The sequence below is a fragment of the Vanellus vanellus genome (assembly GCF_965231255.1).
Source record: "Vanellus vanellus genome assembly, chromosome: 5".
In the NCBI taxonomy this organism is placed as follows: Eukaryota; Metazoa; Chordata; class Aves; order Charadriiformes; family Charadriidae; genus Vanellus; species Vanellus vanellus.
The window spans coordinates 26,529,564-26,549,103 of NC_138910.1; the positions used below are offsets into that span (position 1 = coordinate 26,529,564).

Genomic DNA, 19,540 nt, shown 5'->3' on the forward strand with positions numbered 1-19,540 from the left:
CCTTGTGAACAGGGAAGAACTTGTGGGGGAAGTAAAGGTTGGAGGCCGTCTAGGGCACAGTGATCATGAGATGATTGAGTTCTCGATCCTTGGAGAAACAAGGAGGAGGGTTACCAAAACTGCCACCTTAGACTTCCAGAGGGCAAATTTTAATCTGTTCAGAAGACTGCTAGACAGAATCCCTTGGGAGGATGCCCTTATGGATACAAGAGTCCAGGAAGGATGGACATACTTCAAGAAAGAAGTCTTAAAGGCACAGGAGCAGGCTGTTCCCACGTGCCGAAAAACAAGTAGGTGGGGAAGGAGGCCAGCCTGGCTAAATAGGGATCTCTTGCTGGATCTCAAAAAAAAAGAGTCTACGACCTTTGGAAGAGGGGGCAAGTCTTTCATAAAGACTATAAAGATGTAGTGAAGCTATGCAGGGAGAAAATAAGGAGAGCCAAAGCACAGCTAGAGCTCAACCTGGCTGCAGCTGTTAAGGATTATAAAAAATGTTTATATAAATTCATTAATAACAAAAAGAGGATTAGGGAAAATCTCCCTCCTTTATTGGATGCAGAGGGAAACACAGTTACAAAGGATGAGGAAAAGGCTGAGGTGCTCAATGCCTACTTTGCATCAGTCTTTAGCAGTGGAACTAGCTGTTCCCCGGACACCCAGCCTCAAGAGCTAGGAGACAGGGAGGGGAAGCAGAATGAGAGCATCACGATTACCTGCTATGCCGCTTGGATGCACACAAGTCTATGGGACAGGATGGGCTACACCCAAGAGTGCTGAAAGAGTTGGCAGACGTGCTCGCCAAACTGCTTTCCGTCATTTACAGGACGTCATGGCTAACTGGGGAGGTCCCAATGGACTGGAGGGTGGCAAATGTAACACCCATCTATAAGAAAGGCAAAAAGGAGGATCCAGGTAACTATAGACCTGTCAGTCTAACCTTGATACCAGGGAAGGTCATGGAGCAGGTCATCTTGAGTGCCATCAAAACCCACATAATGGGCAACCAGGGGATCAGGCCTAGTCAGCACGGGTTTATGGAAGGCAGGTCCTGCCAGACGAACCTGATCTCCTTCTATGACAAGATAATTAGAATATTGGACGAGGGAAATGCTGTTGATATTGTATACCTGGGCTTTCGAAAAGCATTCGATACCATCCCCCATACAATTCTCGTGGAAAAACTGGCTTCGCATGGCCTGGATAAGCATACGATCCGCTGGATCAAGCACTGGCTGACTGGAAGGTCCCAAAGAGTGGTGCTCAAAGGATTTAAATACAGCTGGCGGCCGGTCACAAGTGGTGTGCCTCAGGGCTCAGTGTTGGGACCATTTCTGTTCAACGTCTTTATTGATGATCTCGATAAGGACATAGGATGTATCATCAGCAAGTTCGCAGATGACACCAGGTTAAGCAGGAGTGTTGATTCCCAGGAGGATAGGGAAGATCTACAGAGAGACTTAGATAGATTGGATCATTGGGCCAACATCAATGGTATGAGTTTCAACAAGGGCAAGTGCCAGGTCCTGCACTTGGGCCACAATAACCCCATGCAGCGCTACAGGCTTGGGGAAGTGTGGCTGGAAAGCTGCCCGGCAGAAAGAGACCTGGGGGTTCTAATTGACAAGCGGCTGAATATGAGCCGGCAGTGTGCCCAGGTGGCCAAGAAAGCCAACGGCATCCTGGTTTGTATTAGAAATAGCGTGGCCAGCAGGAGTAGGGACGTGATTGTGCCCCTGTACTCAGCACTGGTGAGGCCACACCTCGAGTATTGTGTCCAGTTTTGGGCACCTCAATACAAGAGAGATATCGAGGTGCTGGAGGGAGTGCAGAGGAGGGCAACGAAGCTGGTGAAGGGCCTAGCAAACAAGTCATATGAAGAGCGGTTGAAGGAGCTGGGACTGTTTAGTTTGAGGAGGAGGAGGCTGAGAGGAGACCTCATCGCTCTCTACAACTATTTGAAAGGACCCTATAGAGAGGTTGGTGCTGGTCTCTTCTCACAGGTAATTAATGACAGAACAAGAGGGAATGGCTTCAAGCTCCAAAAGGGTAGATTTAGACTGAACATTAGGAAAGAATTTCTCACAGAAAGAGTGGTCGGGCATTGGAACAGACTGCCCAGGGAGGTGGTTGAGTCACCATCCCTGGATGTGTTTAAGAGACGTTTAGATGTGGTGTTGGGGGATATGGTGTAGGGGAGAACTTTGTAGAGTAGGGTAGATGGTTTGACTTGATGATCCCAAGGGTTTCTTCCAACTTAGACAGTTCTATGACTCTATGACACAGGACTAATTTCTCTTCTAATACTTGGGAAAACTGCATTTTTAGAAGATTTTAGTATCTGAATTTGTGAAAATACTTACTTTATAGCCAGTTATGGTATGTGGGTTTCAAGATCCCAGTGTTCTCGAGCCTAGCCAGGTGCAGGAATGAGGAAAGAGTGAGACCCGGGCACTTGACCCAAGCTGGCCAACAGAATTATTTCATACCATGAACATCACATTCAATATAAATAGGAAAGTTTGCTGACAAGTTCTCTTTCCCTTGATGACTGCGATCCTGAGAACTTCTTGCCCTGGTGCTGGACCCCTGAGGCCTTCCCTTCCTCCCGAAGCCGTAGAGCTCAGTGTCTGACATTTGCTGTCCACTGCTGGGAGTGCGCAGCTTCCTACTGATATAATTGGCTGAGTATAATCCTTGTTTATTTTATATTGGTATTGGGATCAATAAGACTAATTAGTCTTATTCTATTAAATCTGTTTATATTTCAACCCATATGTTTCCTTGTTTTTTCCTCATTCCCCTTCCTGGGTAGGGAGGAGTCATGAGGTGCTAGAATAATTGTCAAAATGTCAATAAATTGTTATAGGTTTCTCAAACCATAACAGCTACATTAGGAGGAGTGTCACCTGCAGGACAAGGGAGATGACCCATCCCCTCTACTCAGGACTGGTGAGGCCACACCTGGAAGGCTGCGTCCAGCTCTGGGCTCCACAGTACCACAAAGCCATAGACATACTGGAAAAAGCCCAGTGAAGGGCCACAAAGATGACTGAGGGACTGGAGCATCTCTCCTGTAAGAAAAGGCGGAGAGACCTGGGGCTGTTTAGCCCAGAGCAGAGAAGGCTCAGGGGTGGATGTTATAAGTATGCATAAATAGCTGAAGGGAGTGAATGAAGAAGATGGATCAGACTCTCCGCAGTGGAGCCCAGTGACAGGACCAGAGGCAATGGGCACAAACTGAAACACGGGAGGTTCCACCTGAACATCGGGGAACACTTTTTTTACTGTGAGGGTGACTGAGCGCTGGCACAGGTCTCCCAAAGGTTATGGAGTCTCCCTCCTTGGAGACATTCAAAATTTCGGCCCGGGGCAGCCCTGCCTGAGCAGGGGGTTGGCCCCGCCGCCCTCCGGAGGTTCCTCCCGTTCGGTAGCTCTGCGACACCGCCCCCGGCCGGACGCTGCCAGGGGAGAGGGGGAGCCCGGCAGCGCCTCTGCTCGGCACCAGCTCTCCCTTCGTTTCTGCTTAGTCCTTCCCACCCGCCCGCGGCCGCTCCCGGGGAGCAGGTGCCCGTCTCCTCCTGCCTAGAGACGCCGGTGCCCCGGGCAGGCCAGGAGGCGCTCCTGCCGCACGGCCCCTCTCCCAGCGGAGCGGGCTACGCCGCACAAGCCGGCCAAAGGCGCTGAAGCCCGGCGTGGGGCGGCCGGGGAGCCCCGCCCGCCGCAGGCGAGGCCGCGGCCCTGACTGGGCGCGGGGTGGCGGGAGGGGCGCGGAGGAGGCGGAGGACATGTTGTCTCCCCGGCGGAAAGGGCGCTGCGGCCGTTCCCCGCCGGCTCCCGAGAAAAGTCAGCGGTCCCCGGCGGCCCGGGAGCCCGGCGGCCCCGCTATGGAGGAGGGCAGCGGCTTCCGCCTCTCGGCCGAGTGCCTGGACGAGCCCCCCAACAGCCGCGTCTTCGTGGTGCTGGGCAAGGACACCGGGGAGGCGCTGATCCGGGAGCGCTTCGCCCCCTTCGGGGACATCCAGAACATCTGGCTCCTGCGGGACAAGCGCACCAACGAGTCCCGCGGCATCGCCTTCATCAAGTTCGCCCGCAGCTCGCAGGCCTGCCGGGCCATGGAGGAGATGCACGGCCGCAGCCTGGTCCCTGACACCAAGCCCATCAAGGTATCGCCGCCGGGCCGCGCCGCCCCGTTCCTGACGGGGAAGTGGGGCCGGGGGCGACCGAGCGGGGCCGGGTGGGTTGTCCCGTCCCCCCCGCCGCCCCGCTCCCTTCCCAGCATGGCGGCCGCGGAGGGCGGCAGGCCTCGGCCGCGGCGCTCCGGGCTTGCCGCTGGAAGGTGGTGTTGGCCTACGCGGGGGCAACGGAGAGCGTCAGAGCCGCTCCTCGTGGGGAGGTTTGTCACCCTTTTGGGTCGGACCCGCGGCGGTTTCGGCTGCGGGGTTTGAGGGGTTGGCGGTGCTCAGGAGGAGCTGCGGTGGGTCCCAACTCTTGCCTGGAGTTCCCACGCGTGGCATAAGCTGCAACAGGCCTGGGGAAAAGGCAGAACCTGGAAATAAGCTTTTCTTTTTTTTTTTTTTTTTTTTTTTTTTTAACCTTGAAGGAGTGTCTGTGAAATAGTCTGAGACAGTATGTTTCCAGCGTTGCAAGCAAGAGCAACGTGGGTAAATAGAACTGTCTTTGCAAGTATATTTTATATTGGTTTTGTATCTTGTGCACGGCTATTTCAAAGCAATTACGGGGTATTTTTAATCTATGGAACTCGCTGACAGCTTTAAGCCTCTTGAATCGTTTTCGTGTTCCCCAAGTACTGAGAAGATGTGAATGAGTTTGAACAGTGAAAGAAGATTCCGTGTTCTGTTTGAAAAGCAACTGAGTCAGTAAAATCTTTTCTGAAGAACTTGTCATTAGAAGCCGAAAGATCAGAGTTGTATCCCTTACTCCCCTGCATGACTACTAGAAAAATAATTTGAGAGCTCTGTGAAATCAGTTGCTGCTTTTGTGTAAGAGGCTTATTTTGAAAGTTGTTTGCATTTTTCTTACTTAGTTAGTTTTTTTTTTTTGTGTGGTTTTTTTTTTTTTTTTCCATGGTTGTCTTCTGGGGTGCATTTCTGAGATGGAATATATTTCAATAATTAAAAAGGATTTTAACAGTTACAGTTGTGAGATGTTGCAGTCCTTCATAGAGCACTGGACTTGCAGACTTTGGCCCAACTGAGCAGTGAACTGCAGTGGCAAGGTTTTAATAAGTTGCTAGGCTTTTTTGTTTGTTTGCTTGCTTATTTTTTGTTACTACTGCTATACTAGGCCTGTTGCAGTAATGCATTTTTTGCTACATTGCATGCCACCTGTGTCATTGGCAGTGCCACTGAATCAGGCTTTGATATTCCTGACTGTTCTTCATTATCCCCAGTGAGAACTTCTGCTGGCCTTTGTCCTGTTTGGAAAACCATGGGGGGTGTATTATGTTTGTAGGTCTTCTGTTACACATGCATCTGTGATCAGAGGTGTTATTTTTTTCCATATTAGGAAAGCCAGTTTATGAGAAAGATAAATACAAAGACTTGTTAAAACAAACTATTTTTCTTGCTTGCTGACATGTGGTTAAGACCCTTTCTCCAGTAATTGATGTCTGTGTAATTATTTCATTAGGTATTTATTGCACAGTCAAGAGCTTCTGGAAGCCACCGAGATGTTGAAGATGAGGAGCTTACACGAATCTTTGTTATGATACCAAAATTCTACACAGAGGAAGATCTGCGAGAGAAGTTTAAGGTACTGATTCACTATTTGTTAATTGTTATTTTAAATTGCCTTTGTCCTAATTTATCAGAAGGGCTTAACGCGTGGAACTTTAATGCATTTTCAAATACTGTAAGTTAATGTGCTTTTTAATTGTCCTAGATGTATGGAGACATTGAATATTGCAGCATTATTAAAAACAAGACTACTGGAGAAAGCAAAGGTTTGGGCTATGTGAGGTATTTAAAACCATCGCAAGCTGCCCGAGCAATTGAAGAGTGTGATCGAGGTAAGAATCTGACTGAATTCTTTCAAGTTTTTCACAGTAAGTGTGTATCATCATTATTGTACCTTTAATTTTTATTTTTGTTTGCAGGTAAATTATTTATGATGTAAACACATATTGAGACAAAGTTCTATTGCAAATAAAAGATAGTAGTATTAACATTCATTGAGAAGAGTCACCTGATTGCATTCTTGCAGGTCCAAACTGCAAGTAAGATCAGTGAAGAGAGTTTGGAAATGGATGCAGAGTTTTCTTTTCATGCATTATTATTGGCCTGTAATGTAGACTTCATACACAGGAGTACCTCGTTTTAATGTATCCCTGGGAATATGTGTTTTTGATACAATATTTATGCATACAATATATGGGTACAATATCCATATTTGATACAAAATGAATTTATATATAAAAATATATTTGATAATCCATAAGGATTCTCTTTTGATTACATTTATTTAAGGACATATTCATCCTAATTGAAGTTTGGTGTGTATGTTGTTTGTTTTTTTTTTTTCATTTAACGTCATGATTAATCTGTTACAGAATGAAGGACGTTGTATGCTTTATGACCAACTGTTTGTCATTTATGCTCTAGTACCAAAAAGGTGTTAGTGAATTTGAGTAAGTCCAGTGGAAGGCCAGCAAGGTGGCCAAGGGCCGAAGCACATGACTTTTGAGGACAGATGGAGGGAACTATACTTGCTCATCCAGGAAAATAAAGGTTTTTGGGAAAATCTAACAGCAGCTTTCTAGTCCAACCTTCTGCTCAATGTTTGCTTAATCACAAATATGAAACACCCACAGGGGTGTGGTTTTTTTTCTGTTGTTCTTGTGTGTTTTTTTTTATTTTTTCTCCAGTAATGTACGTGGTGATTCTACATTGTATCTATCATGAGTGGTTCTATAAAAATTATATTTATGACAATTCTTGCATAGGAAGAGGAGTCTGAAATTATTTAGCAGTTAAACTTTATTTCCTTTTTGCTGTAAGGTTAAAACAAAGTTAATTGGGTAACCTGAGAGTAATACCTATTTCTTTCATAAAAGCAAACCCTGGATCAGTGCAAAACATACGTACACTGCTGTTGCAGCATGGAAATTCATGTGATTGCCTCTGGAGCATCTCTGAATCCTGCCAAGTATCACAGAATGGTTGAAGTTGGAAGGGACCCCTGGAGGTCATCTTGCCCAACCGCTCTGCTCAGACAGGGTCAGCTGTGGTTGCCCAGGACTGTGTCCAGACAGCTTTTGAATATCTCCAAGGATGGAGACTCCACAACCTCTCTGGGCAACCTGTGCAGTGCACCTGTTGTGCTTAACTTGTGACTAGGACTAGTTCTATGTGGAAGTTGTTAACTTGCACACAATTATTATGCCAGACTTCCAGAGTTATAAATTAGTTACATTCTTAAAGCTAGCACTTACCGGGTTTTCTGAATAATATGTTTCTAAATAGAGTACTTGAAGAATGCAGATCTGGTCAGATAATTCAGATGTGCTGAGGTGTTGCTATATGTGTGGTTGTTTCTTTCAGGCTACAGGGCCATTTTGGCTGAACCTAAAAATAAGTCATCTGAGTCTTTTGAACATGATTATTATAGTAATAACACAAGGCAAGAATCAAGAGCAAATACGCTTCCATTTTGTAAGTCACAGTTTTTTATACTAAATATGATTTGTAGTCTTGATTATGATCACAAAGTAAGAGTGCAGTTTGGAAGAAGGGAAGCTAACAGGGGCTTAGGTCTATGCTTAAATAGTAGATTGGATGTTTGAGTTAGATACGAGCCAGGCATTTCATTTCTACATTTTTATGGCTCACTTTGCTCTACTTGGTTGATTTGTGAATTGTATTGGTGAAATAAAGATGCTACCTTTCGTATATAATTGACTTACATATGTTTCATTCAACTTTTAAAAGTACTAGCAAACGAAGGCATGCTAGAGTGATGACTCAAATGATTTATTTTTGTGTTGATTCTTGAGGTGGACAGCCAGAGTTTTGTAGTTTTGAAAAAAATGAGAACAGAATTCAAGAGTCAGTCTCCAAACGTCTGTCAGTGGTATCACGGCTTCCCTTTATCCAAGAGCAGCTGTTCGCCCTCTTTGATCTGGTCCCAGGACTGGAATATTGTGATGTTCAGCGAGATCCTCATACCAATAGTGGTAAGTAAAAGTACGAAAAGATTTTTTTTTTTTTTCTTTCTGTGAAGGGAATGCCTTTTAATTCTATTTCAAGTCATTTGTATTGCAAAATACAGTACACTTGTTGGAAAGAATTAATATTTTATGTATCAATAGTTGCTGCTATCACTGATGCATAAACCGTTTTGTTTGAACCCCTGTTTACAGATAGACTTAAATTTCCAGATAATAGAATCTCAAGAAGGACAGAATCAAAACCATTGAGAAGTGGGGTTTTTTTGGTCAGATTAAGTTAATGGTTTTGGGCAGAATAAATGGAGAAAAGTTTCAAAAATTATTAGACATCTAGTTTTAATGTTCTCTAAACAGATCTTCAGAGTTTTTGTCTTGAAATGGGATGGTGTTGTGTCTATGTGTAAAAGCTCACATGAGTAAACTAGATTAAATCATTCCAAAACAAATTACGTTTTGTATTGGAAGGTTTGGTTTGGTTTAGTCTTCTTGTTTTACTGTTGCTGAGAAAAATATGGAAGAGGTCTCTTCTCCAAGAAGCTTGAAATGGAATTTTTTTGGAGAGTTTAAATGTAACTTTACAGTACTTCAGATTCACTGTTGATGGGATAATTGCATTTTGAAATGAAACTGGATATGTTTTTGTTTCTAGTTCAGGGTTAGGGAGGAAGACATGTTTTCACTTGTGTTGCTTTATTACCATCTTGTCACGTTAGCATAAATATTGCTGATCTGTTACTAGTTAATTCCACTGAAGTTTTCTTTGCAAATACTACTGATGTAGCTAATAAGTAATATAATGTGTGGTAAAAAGACTTAAGAATTTTGTATCATCCATGACTAATGTGCAGTTCAATCATATTGCTTTATGAGTGTAGTTTGTTCTTAGGATTTGCCCGTATCATACTGAAACTGTGTGCACTGTATTTGTAGGGTATGCTGTGATTCAGTACAGTACTGCTGCATCAGCTATATATGCCAAGTATAAATTACATGGTTTTGAGTATCCTCCTGGAAATCGGTTAACTGTCATTTTCCTAGAAGATGGGAGTGATAGCTCAGAGTAAGTACCAATACATAATTTACAAATTGTAAATTGTTTTCTGGAGAGCAAAATTTAAAATAAATAAATAAAATTTTCACATAAGAAGTAACAGTAATGTCAATGTGATCTTGTTCCATACTTGTAGATAGATAGTATTTTCTGTAACTTATGTGTTTGGATTTTTTTTTTTTAGTGGTTTAGAATAAGCCTTTTGAAACTTACTAGTCTTTGATAAAGAAAGAATAAAATATATATTTTAAGATACACTGAAAAATCCTGGATTTGGCAAGAATCTTTGTAAATGTCTCTGTAATATGTAACAAGTCTGGAATCTGTTTTTTGGTGAGTGTTTTGTATTAAAAACAGATTTATCTACTTGATCTCTTGCTTGTGTGTGCAGTACTGCAAATAGTAGCCTTGTGAAACACATATGTGGAGTAAAACTGTTAGGTGCTGAGGATCTGATATCCTCCCTGTATTATGGGGCTTGTCAGGTTTTACTTTGACTATCTCTAATCTGTTGCTGTGATTTGAATGCCCATTACAAGTTGGAGCGGCTTAGTTATGCTCCTGCAGTGAATATTTTGGCTTAGTTTCATCCTAAAGGAATCTAGTTCATGTCAAACCTATTCTTGGATATGAAAGAGGACAGTAAGGGGGGACAATGGGGAGATTCACTTCAGAAGTGCGTGCCTGATCTAAACTAAAAAAAAAAATAAAATTAAATAGTTCATTGCAACCATCCTTGCAAACCATTGCCTTCATTCTTAATAATTCCTACTATTTCACGGTCCTACAACACAGGCTGTGAATCTGTGCAAAAAATGCAATTGCTTTTTCTTACTCTGCAACAGAACAAAGACAAATCACTGGAAATGAGAGCTGGAAGTATATTTTCTGTGATAAAATTCTGACTTCTGAATTGAATCATTGTGCTCTTTATTGAAATAGGTGAAATTTTTCTGTCCTTTCTGCCTTTTAGGCACCTTTCACAAATTGTAGTGGGCTCTGTAGGGTTATTTTTTTTTCCCCCTCCCCCTAGAGTATTAAAAAAAGAAAATAAGGGAGTTGTGTATCTCTATATGTAGAAATGTATGAGTGTTTTCAGTGAGTCGCAGCTAGCATGCGTACTTTCAGATCACGTCTAGAGTGTCATGAAAGCCTGACTTGATTTTCATTATCTACACGAGTTTACAGGTTTCCAGAAATACTTTCAGATGTGCATTAAAACATATTTTCTCTTGCTGAATTTAAGATTACCATAACTTAGCTCTTTGTTTAAAATAGTTTATTATGACTTCTGCTTGCAGCCTCATCAGAAAAATGGCCACACAGCTGGTAACAGCACATGTGTCATCAGTGTTGCGGAATAACAATGCAATTGTTCAGCAGTATAGGACACCTCCTGTAAGTTAATATAATGGATACTGTTAATATTCTTCTGAATTGTTGTAAGAAGCTTCAGATATGCCAATAAAGAACACTGCTTGCTTTTTTCTGTAACTGTTTTAGATGCTACATTTTTAAGATTTACCTCTGGTTAGTTTGTACGTTTTTATTCCCTGTAAAGGTGTCTGACCTTACTTGGATTTATTGTACAATGTAATGAAATAGCCAAAGTAAAGAAATTAATTAAGATGAGAACCGGTAGAGCCTGTTTATGTCCTGTAATAACAACAAAAATTGTAAATAAGGTAAAATTGCTCTCCCCCCCATTGGTTAATTTATACCTGAATTTTTTCTCCTGTTTCAGCAGGCATTTGGAGGAACTTCTGGCTCACAGTTACTTCAGCCCCAAACAGATGCCGTACTTCCACCACACAAAAAAAAAGTTCCACCTGACACTTCCGTGAAGGAAAGGCTTTTCATACTTTTTCATCCCCATCCTTTACCTGTAAATGTATTGGAGGATGTGTTCTGGTAAGACTCCATTTACAAATAAGTCTTCTCTAACCAAAAAAGTAACCACGAAATATTTAAAATAAATGTTGAAAATAAAAAAGATTGTCGTTACGAAAACTCTTTCCAGAAAAGACAGTGCACAGTGATCAATAGGTAACAGTTGCTTTTTGAAACGTGTGTAATGGCATTCACCTTGAAGCATAGATGCAATGTTATCCGTACAGCAGCTTTATTATTGATCAACATATTCTGAAGTAAAACGTCTAGTCTCTTAACATTTTTTTAGCCTGAAAGTCTGGTACTTTGGGTTCTTGTAGCCTAATTTATTTGGCATTTTCTTGTACATATTTCTATAAGGAATTTAAGTATTTTGATAAGTTTCCACAGTAACTTAGGGGAGTAAGTATAGGGAGTGTTTTTTCTGATATATCTTGAGACATCTTGCTTGTTTGCATCTTATTGACACTATTTCAACCGTCCTTTCAAACTACTTCCCTATGAGGAACAAAGACTTGTGGGGCAATTTTTGCCATCTTAAAAGCAAATTTATAGTTCAGCCATTCTCTGGTATTTTATACTATTTATTTTTAATATACTCTTGGAGAAAAGACATTGCCCTCTTCTAATAGCTGGCATTTGCAATAAATCTTTGGAAAGCCAAATTCTTTTCAAAGTACTGGGAGATAAAAAGAAACAAATGCACTTGTGTGGAATTTAAAACTGTACCTATTTGCTGTACTGGATTTTCTTAATCAGATGCTGGAGAAGAATGAGGCTGTGCACCCTAGTCTTGACGCTTGTATAACTTCAGTATGAAGAAAACAGACTTTATTTTTTTAAAAAATGTGTTTTAAGGAACTGTCCAGAAATCTCTTGAGGGCTTGGATATCTGGGTTTTTCCATAAAGCTTTGGTGCTTGATTTTTGAGTCATTTCAGTGAGACCTTTTCAAGGATGAATCACAGCTGAGCAAGTTCATTTAAGTGCAATGCAAGTTTAGCCTCTGAATTATCTGCTAGTTTCTGTGTGTGTTCTTTTTGGTTTGTTCGGGTTTTTTTGTTGTTTTGGTTTTGTGGGTTTTTTCAGTGCCATTTAGTGTTTGGGGACTATGGTGTTGACTAGCTTTACATAGTCTTAAATAAGAGACAAATCACTGGTGCTTGTGGTTCTATTTTAATATTCCATAGAAAACATTGCCTATGAACTTTTGATTTTATTTCTATGCCTGCCTGGAATTCTAGAGAAGGGAATATGAAAATTAGGAGTTTTGGAAAATCTAGCAGACTTATAAGAATATATGATTTGGTAGCTGCAAAAACTATATACTTCATATTGGATAATAGATATCTATGTTGCAGCAAAACCTGTAAATCAGCGCTTTTTTTATCTTTTTTTTTTTTCCTCTCCAGTCGTTTTGGACACTTGATAAAAGTTTATCTTGTGGCTGGCAAAAATGTGGGCTATGCAAAATTTGCAGACAGAGCAAGTGCCAGTGATGCCATAACTGCGTTACATGGCAAGATTGTGAATGGTGTCAGACTTAAAGTAAGGTTGGCAGACTCGCCTACAGAAGAATCTAACAAACGACAGAGAACTTACTGAGCAGGTGAGTACCCAGTCTGAGCTGTTACTTAAACTGATGTTCAACTCCTTGAAATAGCGATAAGTACTTTGAAGTTAGATGACCATGTAATGATAAACTTTGAATCTATTTTTAGCTAACAAATGGAAATTGAATTTGTGATGAATGTGTCTGTATACATACATATGTATATATGGGTGTGTATATGCTTATATATGCACACGTACACTTTATATTAGTAAAAATCTATATTTATATTTTTTGAATGAATATGAACCAGTTGATTAACATCAATCTGGGTGTTTATAGAAATACTTGCTTTATGTACATAAGAGTATCAGTTAACGTTGAAAAGAGTATGCAAAAATAAACAATGGAACTGAGATCAGCTTGTGTGTGTCTTTCTTTCATTAAAAACACATGCCCTCACAATGGTGTTGGTTAAAGATGCAGAGTTAGTCCTTGAAGGGCAGAGGAGGGAAGAGGTAAATAAGAAAGGACATGGGAAGTACAGGGAATGTTGCCAGGTGCAAACGAAGGTTTGGGATATTTGGGTCATCTGGATACTCAGAAATCAGGTGTAGCTGGAATGTGTGAAAGTGAAGAAAATATTGCAGAGTATGTTGTGGCGGGATTGAGGTGTGTTTAAGAGAATTAGTTTGAGAAAGTCTCAGTTGGTGCTTATGGCCTATGAAAGCTGGCTGAGATCCTAGAGAGGTCTTATAGACTTCAGGGACCAAAAATCACTTGTTCTTTTAAAACATTGGTTTGATTCAAATTATATTATATTTCTTCTTATTTTAAATTTTTTTTTAAATTTTAATCTTTTTTTTTAACATTAGGACTATTAGAGAAATATAGCTGGGGAAGGAAAAGCTAAGCTGTTTTCTACAGAGTAACTCCCAAATATTACCGTAGCTTCTGAATAATTTCAGTAGCCATATTATCTTCAGAGATGACATGCAGTTTTGCTTTAACTCATTCAGAAAACATCACGTGAAATCCTGACTCTCTTTGCATCAATGTTTTACTTCTACGCTTCTCTCCTTGTACCTTTCTTTGCGTGGATACTTTTTGTGACCTGGGAGATGCAAAGACCAAAGAAGATTTTGCCCACAGTGTTCTTTTCCTCCTTTTTTTCCCGAAGACTTTCATGTTCTTTTGATAAACAGCAGTTACTAAAGATGGCCTTAGTCTTTATACACAACTTTATTTTTTAAAAAAATGGATTTCTAGTGTGTTTTTCCTGCATTGAATTGTAGCTAAAACTCATTTTACACTTCTTTCGATCGTTGGCTCTGGTGAATGCAATTGTAAGTAACATGTACCCATGCTCTTATCTTTGTACAAAGGTTTTGTTTGTTTTTAATGTGACTTTTACTTCCAATAGTAAAAGGCCACCCTCTTGGTCACTACAGGAAAAACTATGAGCAAAGTATAGTGTAATACCAGGTGTGCCTTGACTACTTTTTACTAGAAAAGTGTAGCTATGATATGGATCCAAAATTAGAAAGGTGTTTTATCTTTACTTTTTCTTTGTTTTTAAGAGAGACAAGAGTGAGAAGACTGGCAGGTTCTCTTCTGATTGTCAACCTAAAACTGATTTTTTTTTTTTTTTTTTTTTTTTTTTTATTCACACATGCACAGACATATGTAAGCATACATTTTTCCACTCTGATTTTTTGAGAAGATTCTTTAAGGTCTTCTGCAGACAAAAGGTGCAGTTGGTCACCAAATGGGATTTTCAAAAGGCTAAAACTTACTTTATATTTCAAGTTACATTCACAAACTGTGATGTATACCTATTATTGACTACTAAGAAACCTGAACTCCCTTATAAGGTGAGGGTAGGACATACACATTTGCTGTTGTGCCATTTTACCTAGATAGAAAACTGGAGAAACAAGGTCATATTTGAAGAGTGATCTTTTTACACATGCAAAATTACAGCAGAACTCTGTGTCCTTTCCTAGGTTTTTACATTTCTGTAAATTTTCAAATAATAAAGAGTACTAGTTTTAGTTTGTTCAGAGACGGACACCTTAAATCTGTCTTGGATTCTGGTGCAATTCTGTAATTCTGGTGCAAATGACTGCTGAATATTTCCCCTCTTGTTAGCCTTTCATCTGCTGTGTCCAAGAAATAACACAAGAAGAAGTTTCTAAATTTATCGACATCTTGTTACATCCTGTACGTCAGGTTCCTGATTCTGCGTCTCAGCAGGTTGTCTTAGCATCTATGTCGTCTTAGGACAGACAGACAAAATGACTTGCTCTCTTTTTGTCCTTTAGCCAGTTTCTCAAATTCAAATGAAATGGTACATAAAAAGAAAGATTCCGTCTGTGCTCCTTTTTAAAAGGGCTTGTTTATTTAAATCAAGCATACCACTGGGTGACTCTGCATTGGACTGACTAACAAACAGGTTTTGCAGTAGTTTAGAAGCTTATATTTTGCTTTCAATTAAAGCTTTAAATTGTGCATATGAAAGGGATTGAAGTTCTCTCTACATCTGAAATAGTACCTTTTTTTTGTTTTCAAAGTTGTGAAAATATTAATTTTTGTTCTTTTTGAATTTTAGCTGAAGGAAATAATTTTCCTAGCTAAAAACTTCTGTGGGTTTTCACTTAAGGAAGTCATTGCCTCTTAATAAATAAAATCCTTTCTCAAGTCCTGTTGTATTGCTTGCTTCTTATCTCTAACAAGGTGACTGGATTTCTGCAATAGTCTTTTCTATACAAGGTTCTCTGATTAAAATCTGTGATAAGATACGTGATTTCAATAGAATCTATATGAAAATAAATTTAATTCAACTGAATAATTCAATTTAAAGAAAATATTTATTATTTCATAACAGTTTTAATCTGACTTTTTGAAGTTTTTTCCCCAATAATATTTTTCTTATTTAATAATCTTTAAGAAACAATTTTGTAAATTATATTAAAAAGTATTTTATGGTAATGGTATGCTACTGATAATGCTTTTGCAATGTAAACTTCTGATCAAAAGAATAGTCTATTATCTTACAATAACCTTTGTTTATTGGGAGAATTTGAATACATGTACGTTAATATTCTAAACTAATCCATCTAATGAATTTTGCAGGCTCTGGTTCTCCTACAAGTCAATGAAAATTCAATTGTTTATATGAGTAGTTAAAAGTAGCAGAGAAATGATGGAAATAAGGGAACCTTATTGGTCTGTAACTACTTTTAAGTTTTAATGTAAGTTTTTCTTGGGTGAGATTTTTCCCCTCTTATGCTAAGTAAGTGTTAATGGTTGAAATAATCACTTTAAACCATCTTGCTTTACGTTGGTGTAGGATTGAGAAGACAACTACAGTGTCTAATTCTAGGCAGTTGCTAAAAGCAGAAGCTATCTTAATGTTCTTGGTGTTGACCAGCTTGTGCCCCCTACTTAGGTTTTTGCATTGCTTTGAGTATTTCGTGAGAACCTACCTGCAATTTTCTGATGCCTGTTGTGTAAATTATATAATTCAAAAATAGAAGAGGAAGGAAAGAATTCAGTATCTTTCAGAAGACTGCATTGTGGAATTCCGATTAATCTCTTCATTGCAACCTAGTAGTTCTATTTAAATATCACCACCACCCCCCAAAAAAACCCTTGCCCCACAAGCAAGAAAGTCCCCAACCAACCCCAAAACCACACACCAAACATTTTTTCACAAAGCTTTCAAGTAGTTGTTAGAAAGCGGAGCTTCTAACTAGCACTATATTAGAAATGCAAAACACATATCTAGGGCTGGATTCTGTGGCTCTTCATAATCATTGCTGATTGGCTTTAACCCACAGCAAACGGATTCATTGCATTTTCCACTTCTGAAAATGTTTGGTGTTTTTTTAAATAATTAGTTAGTTACTAAGCTGAAAAATGCTTATTCTGTCATGAAATACTTGGTTATTGTTGTCTTTTATGATCCTTCTCCTGAAAAGGTCCTGCATCACTGATTTGATTTGTATTCTTTTTTTTTTTGTTGTTAAAACTTTATTAAAATCCAAATTTTAACATGTATATTCATAATGATTTATTTCTGGGTAATTTTTTTTTTTAAAGTAATTGTATCATAGTTGAAATATACTCCAGAATAAAAGAAAAGTTAACTATATTTTGTATCAACAGTATACTGCAGAAAAAGTGCTGGCTTTCACACACTGCTCAGAAAAAGAGGTACTTCTTTAAATGCTGGAGAAGCATATATAAAATTTTAATACCATTCTTCTTAAATATATTAAAAGCCTTGTTTATATGCTGTTGTAAGGATTATATTTTATAATATATTTTTTAAAAATAGGTATGTTGCTTTTTGATACTATTTTTGTACTTGTGTTTTTTCTACAGAAACTAACTAATGACATGACCCTCAGCTAACTGACTGACTGACTGAAAGCGTGACTAGACATGGTTCCTGTGGACAGTGACAGCTTTTTTTTTTTAATTGTTACTTAGTTGTTCTCCTCTCTCTATATATGGTACTTTCTGATTTTGAAGATGCAGACATGCAGTTTTGAAAATTATCTAGGCATTAAAAACTGTAAACTGATGGTTGGTCTTGTAGTAGTCTATAATCTTGTATTACAGAAATACCATGTTTAACTGAATTCCTCCTTTAAGATGGAAATTACAATGATGGGGGAAATAAAGGAGTCAGCAATTTGTGGCTTGACTGCTTAATTGATAATGATTCAGATTATAACTGTTAAAACAGACAACGTTTCTCGTGATCCAAATTGCACCGAAAACTGAAGTATAGCAGTAAATTAAAAGAAAATGAAATAACTTTCAAAAACTGCTAACAAATCTGACAGTATTTAGCTAGATTTAAGAAAATAGCCGTAATCAAGAAAATGTTTCAAGTACATTCTTAAATATTTTGTTGATTTGGGCCAAAAGTATTCATATGCTTTGTATGCTGTTTAGTGAAAAGGACGTTTGACTGTGGGTCAGACTGCCAGAGCTGCTTATGTTTATCCTTTCTTATCATGAGGACTTTTGGTTATACCTGTGGGGAAAGTGTGGAGTCTAGGGGTGGGGTTTTTGTTTTGAGGAGTTGGGGATTTTTTGGTCTTTTGTTCTGTGATGTTTTTAAAGCAGCTTTCAATGCATATGTTGTTTAAGTAAGAATTGGAGAATTCAGTATTTCAGCAGGATAAAGAGGATTTCAGCATTGATGAAGAGTAAATGAAGATGGCTCGAATAAGTATTTGCACAGATAACTTTCAAATGCCAGATACTTTTCTGTGTATTCCTGAATACTACTTGTGGAATTGAAAATATCCTGGTTATTAAAATTATTTATACAGATAAAATTGATAAATTCTAGTTGTATGCACAGTAGAGGACAAGCATGCTCTCAAAGGTATCCTGCTTCCCAGCATCTCCAGTCCTGGTCCCTTGATCATTGGGGTGGAGGGAGAGATGATGGAACATCCTGTAACTTCCTCTGGCTCTGAGCTCCTTTAGAAAGATTTCTGTCCAAGAAAGCCTGAGCCTGCAGGAAAGCAGGGGTGAGAATGCAGGTCTTAGTCCCGTAGTTACCAGGCATGGGATAGTGAACTGGGTTTCAGAGCAGATACAGCCAGTGTATACAATTTTAATGTGATGGGAGAGTTGGCTACATTGATAAGGGGCGTTGGGTTGCAGGGAAGACAGAATGAATGACAACTCATTGTAGATCTCGATAGTGGGGTTTATTTACGAACCAACAAGACTTGAGCTTTTATCCTACCTTATAATTTCGTGCGCTTACCTGCTTTTCTCCCCTCCCCGCCAGCAGTGTTAGGCTGACATAGCCTCAGAGTCCCTGCCCAGCGGGGAGATTTGCTGCTGTCGGGAGGGCTGGGCACACAGTTGCTCACAGCCACCAGCCTCAGGTCCCACTGGCCAGTGTCCCTGGGCAGCCTTTGGCATTTGTTTCTGTGCAGCTCAGCGAGCTGATATTCCCCCCCCCCCCCCCCCCCCATGATTCTCACCTTCTGCTTCTCCAGCAACTTATTCTTTCCAAGAATGCTACTTCTTATCGGAAATCTTCCTTGCGGTCTCCTTTCTAGTGCTCCAAGACCCTGACTTTTCCAATCTCAATAGTGAGCATGCAGAAGCACAGCGCCTTTTAATTGGTGACTTTGTCTCGTGTCTCTTTATTAATTTAAGCTATTAATTTAAGCTATGATTTTACCCACAACAGATGGCCTCCTTTTCTTGTTTTCTTTCTTTGTTTTTCCAAAGAGAAGGAGGAAATGAGAAGGTATTGGGAAATACCTTCAGATGTCAGTAGCTGAAAGCTGCGGGTGTGGCCCTTTTTAACTTTTCTCCATTGTTTCACAACAGCAAAAGACATGCACCCATTGAAGCAACGTCCCTGGCTGGGGCTGGAGGGGGGGAAGAGGAGGGAGCAGAAGATCGGAGCTTCTGATACAATCTTTGTAACAGGAAGATAAGATTACTTAAAACTTAAAGCTTTACCATTCGGTGCTTTACAGTCAGCAGTCTTAAAATACTGCTAAAATACAAACCTAGATTAGCCATCTAGTAATGTCAGGTGACTTCACCTACTATCAAGTTAATGCAATTAGAAGAATATTTACATGCAGCGTACATAACATTTCTTATGCAGCATGTATTTTAAAACATTTAGTAAATTGGTCTCTAATACAAGATAGAGCTGCATTCAGATAGTTTTTCTTTATTTCCTGCTCTTTATGAAAAGAAGTATCAGGAAAAATATTTTTGCATTAGAGAGGATATATGAGAATGAGCACTGTCATTGTAATTGGTTCAGAAGTTTAAATTTTAAGTGGCGGAAGCTGTGTATTTAA

The 19,540-nt window shown here is 39.7% G+C and overlaps 1 protein-coding gene across 2 annotated transcripts; it reads left to right on the top strand.

The window, feature by feature from the left end:
- Positions 1–3,785: 3,785 nt before the first annotated feature.
- On the top strand, positions 3,786–17,551 carry RBM45 (RNA binding motif protein 45; the record flags this gene model as incomplete). Of its 2 annotated transcripts, XM_082483736.1 has the most annotated exons (10): positions 3,786–4,163; positions 5,650–5,772; positions 5,902–6,028; positions 7,560–7,670; positions 8,012–8,191; positions 9,116–9,245; positions 10,538–10,634; positions 10,981–11,147; positions 12,538–12,734; positions 17,067–17,551. In XM_082483736.1, the coding sequence occupies 9 exons, from the start codon at positions 3,786–3,788 to the stop codon at positions 12,728–12,730; spliced, it is 1,506 nt and encodes a 501-aa protein (XP_082339862.1). In that variant the 3' UTR covers positions 12,731–12,734; positions 17,067–17,551. The 2 variants fall into 2 exon arrangements, with proteins under 2 accessions (XP_082339862.1, XP_082339861.1); XM_082483735.1 differs by lacking the exon at positions 17,067–17,551 and having other exon boundaries at positions 12,538–13,076.
- Positions 17,552–19,540: the final 1,989 nt, after the last annotated feature.